Here is a 4,211-nt window from a genome sequence, read left to right on the forward strand (position 1 = left end):
CTTTAATTATGATAAGAAATACAATGTCAATACATATAATTCAAATCAATTTTTCAATAATTAACATCTTTCGTCCATTGTCGAAAATCAATATTCTGAACGAAGAAATCCTATATATAATAAATTATTTTTTAAAAGCTTCAATTATGATTAGGAAAAAAAATACAATAACATTATATATGATTTAAATCAATCCTTTTATTACAAAAATCAATATGTTATTCTGAACGATGAAATCCTATATATAATAAATTATTTTTTAAAAGCTTCAATTATGATTAGAAAAAAAAATACGATAACATTATATATGATTTAAATAAATCCATTTATTATGAAAATTAATATGTTATTCTGAACGAAGAAATCATATCTAAAATAAATAAAATTTCCCTAAGTATCAAAAAAATATAAATAAATAGAGGCGATGAGATTTACTCAAACCTTATTCGTGAAGAAAATTCTCTTATCAGGATTATCATATTTGGAATGAACCCAAGAGTTGCATGTAATTTCGACTTTGCCATGGACAAAACCGTCAATTACAATATTCTTCACATACATTTGCTTGCGTTGTTGATTTTCTATTAAAATTGCACCAACGTCCCCAAAGTCTTCAGGAATTGCAAATTCAACCTCATATTCTCTGTTTCCATCCACATCTCGTCCACGACGTGCAAATCCCTCAATTGTTGGCTTCTCAACTCCAGTCTCTTTAAATAATAAGAAATAAAAATAATTAATATGATATTGAAAGAATGGGAAATTAAATAAAATTTAGTTAACATCAGAGGGAGACATTACGATTCAATATTTTAACTTGATATTATCTGATATTAGTTATACACTTGTATAAAGTTGAACAAGTCGAATTTTTCTCTAGAATGGGGATGCTCCGTAGGATGCGAATTTCCACCTAGAACGTCAAGTAGAACACATGTGTCTGCTTGTTCAACGTTATACAAATTTAAGTGATTTCGTGTGCATATCCAAAATTTGGAGGACATAAATGTCAGTCGTCACTCGTCAGATAAGGCCAAGTCAAAAGACTCACTTACATATTATGTTTTTGAATTTTATGAATTTCTATAACGACTTTAAATTAATTTACTAAAAGAATGTCAAACTATAAAATATGTGCATAAGAAATATTTTTATTTTCTAGATACATAATATAATTTTCGATCGAAGGGGTGGCGATCAACACTCCTCTACTAGGAAGTAATTTACTTCTAAGTGAATGCTATGGAAAAAAAATTGCAAATGAAATGACATCCACACATAGTCTTATCTTCATTTGAAGTAGACATGAGGGTAATTGTATCTTTTTTTTTTTTCATTAAAAAAAATCATGTTATTTTTTTTTCAAATTAATTTTGAATTAATGTTCTACAAGTATTATAGAATTAATTTTTCGCAAGGTTAATTTTTATTTCTTAAACTTCATATTCAACCAAATAAGTTCATTTAATATTTGTAGAATTAATATTTTGCAAGTTCAATTTATTTTTCTTTTCTTAAACTACACATGCGATCAAATAAGTTCACTTACTATAAAATTGTATTTTTTTATACGAACAATTTATTGTGAAAAATGAATTTGTTCTTTTTATATATTAGTAAGTTTCAAATAAATAATTATATTTTTTATATTTCAAATATTTTTGTCTTTACATAAAATAGCGACGGACAATTTCTCCTACTCATTGAAACTAGCTAGCTCCTCAAGGAAGGGAGCAAATAATAAGACTAGTTTTTTTTAAAAAAAGTAAAACACATGATAAACACGATTTATTTATTTTTGGTTATTTCTAAATTGTTAAATCTCTTTAACATCATCTTTTTTTTTTAAGTAAAGTAATAAAGAAGATTAAAAAAATCTTAATATTTCTTTTTTGAATTTTTAAATAAATTTTTCATTTCGCCACTAAAATACTTTTCGTCTTCCTCCTTCCTTTCAAGAGAGAGGAATGGAGCAAAATAAAATAACAAGTCCAAGTAGATGCGAATGAAACTCATTTCACCAAAATCAATAAAAATTACGATAAAATTTTTAAAAATATTAAATTTTTAAATACAAAATTTCACAACAAATTATGAGAACCATAAAAGTTGAAATCTTCAAGTATATATATCTCAACTTTGGTTTCAAACTCTCACTCATTGATACTGTAGATATTGAAAGGCATCTCGGAAATTTCATAAAGAGATCAAGATCTCGAATACTACACAAATTGATGGATTATTCACATAGAGAGGTCAAATCTAAATCATCCTAGTTTGAGAAATACGCCACTAACGGTCCTCGAATCATGGATAAATCCTAGGAGAGTAGAATCAAGGGATCAACAGAATTGTACCCGCTATCTTAATCAATAAAATAGTGTTTCTTCATATTTTATTTGTATAATTTATTTATTTTCCATATATTTAAAATTTGTTGCAAACAGACACATCCACATATAGTTAAGGATCATGATCAATTTAACATCCTTTCACCAAAATATTATAGTAAATATATTACTCAAATATATAAGTCAGAAAATTAATTACTTTACATATTTTTTTTACTAATTTATATGGCATCACTTGAATCCGTACATATAGAAGCTTTTAGTTTTTTGAAATAAAAATGTATCTATTTGAAACACCATGGTAAATAAATATTATAAATCATAATAATTTATACTAATAACTTAAAATATCTAAAAAAACACGCAAGGAAATTACAATCAAATGAAAACCTGATTAGCTCTCGAAATTTCAACCATGTCACATAAATTAAGATTAGGATGGAATAAGTATATATTAAACTCTGAGCATTTTTAATGAAATTTCTGATTTTGCCAGCACTGGATAGTCTGATCAATACACGTAAAAACTTAAATAAAGAGAGAACACAATTTTACGTACGAAATAAATATAAAAATTTATGAGTGAATCATGAATATACTTACTAGGATCAAGCTCAGCAGCAACAATAGACAAAAAAAGTGATCTACCAAATAAATCACCAATATCATCAAGTCCTCTTGTTAAACTTAAATTAGTTCCTCCAACTGTTCTTTGAACAATCACAATTGCTTTACCACTTGTTGATTTTTCAATATTAGAACTTTGCACATATGTGGAATTTTCAGTAGAACTTACCACATTCTTGGTGATAAAATTCTTCCTTTTTTTAACTCTAAGATTTTTATTATTTAAAATATTTATGGGAATAGAGGCTAAGCATAATGGTTTAGTCTTCCAATATGGAATTAGGGTTTTTGTGGATTGTGATGATTGTTGAAGTTGAGGTTTCAACATTTTTTAAAAAAAAAAAATATTTTGTTTGATATATGGTTTGATTTGTATTATGATTCTCTAAGGAGTTCTCTTTATATAATAGATGGAGTTTTGCTTAGGGAACTTTGATTTTTGTTGTTTTTGTTGTTGTGGTGTCTTTGGCTTGTAATTTTTCTTGCATGGATATGAAATTAAAATAGGGTTATAGATAGGGGTAAAGAACAAGTACTCCTAGATTATAATTGAAAACGTTGGGACAAACAGTAATTAAATTAAGGTTCGATTACTTTTTGAATATTTTTTTTTTGTAATTTTGTACATTTTTTGTCTTACGTGTCATGCTCCTGATTCCACACAATTGAGGCGCATGGGAGATATATCAATGTCACGTAAGACAAAAAGGTGCACAAAATTACAAAAAAAAATGGATTCAGGGGGTAATAGAACCTTAGTTTAGTTAAGGTGTATCTCTGGAATTTCGATCATAGTCTAAGGGGGTACTTGTAAACTTTTCCTTATAGATATATGGTTGTTAAATATGAGGATTAGATTGAATTTTAATAAGTAAAAGTTATAACTTCAATGAAAAACATTCAAAGTTGATCTTGATCACAAATTATACCATATATTTTAGACTAATATATACGTACATACAAAAATATCTTAAGTAAAACACGATATCTATAAACTTTGATTGTTGTTGTTGTTATTGTTTCATTAGCTTGTAATTTTCTTGCATGGATACGAAAGTAGGTTTATAAATATGGTTGTCAAATAGCTGGATTGAATTGAATTTTAACTACTCAAATTTATAACTTCGATTAAAAACATTCGAAGTTGATCTTGACAAATTATATATATATATATATGTATAGTATCTGAATTATATTACGTTAAACGTTCTAAGTAATGAATAATAATCCAAA

At 26.4% G+C, this 4,211-nt stretch overlaps 1 protein-coding gene across 1 annotated transcript in view; it reads right to left on the bottom strand.

Moving 5' to 3' along the window:
• Positions 1-3,434, bottom strand: part of LOC107025511 (linoleate 13S-lipoxygenase 2-1, chloroplastic-like) — an 11,679-nt gene extending 8,245 nt beyond the window's left edge. Inside the window, exons 1-2 of the mRNA XM_015226329.2 lie at positions 2,955-3,434; positions 442-710 (exon numbers count right to left, since the gene is read on the bottom strand). Of these exons, the coding sequence (XP_015081815.1) occupies positions 442-710; positions 2,955-3,306 (621 nt within the window). The 5' untranslated portion in view covers positions 3,307-3,434. The remainder of the gene's footprint in view (positions 1-441; positions 711-2,954) is intronic.
• Between the last annotated feature and the right edge of the window lie 777 nt (positions 3,435-4,211).

The sequence above is a fragment of the Solanum pennellii genome, chromosome 1 (assembly GCF_001406875.1).
Source record: "Solanum pennellii chromosome 1, SPENNV200".
Lineage (NCBI taxonomy): Eukaryota > Viridiplantae > Streptophyta > Magnoliopsida > Solanales > Solanaceae > Solanum > Solanum pennellii.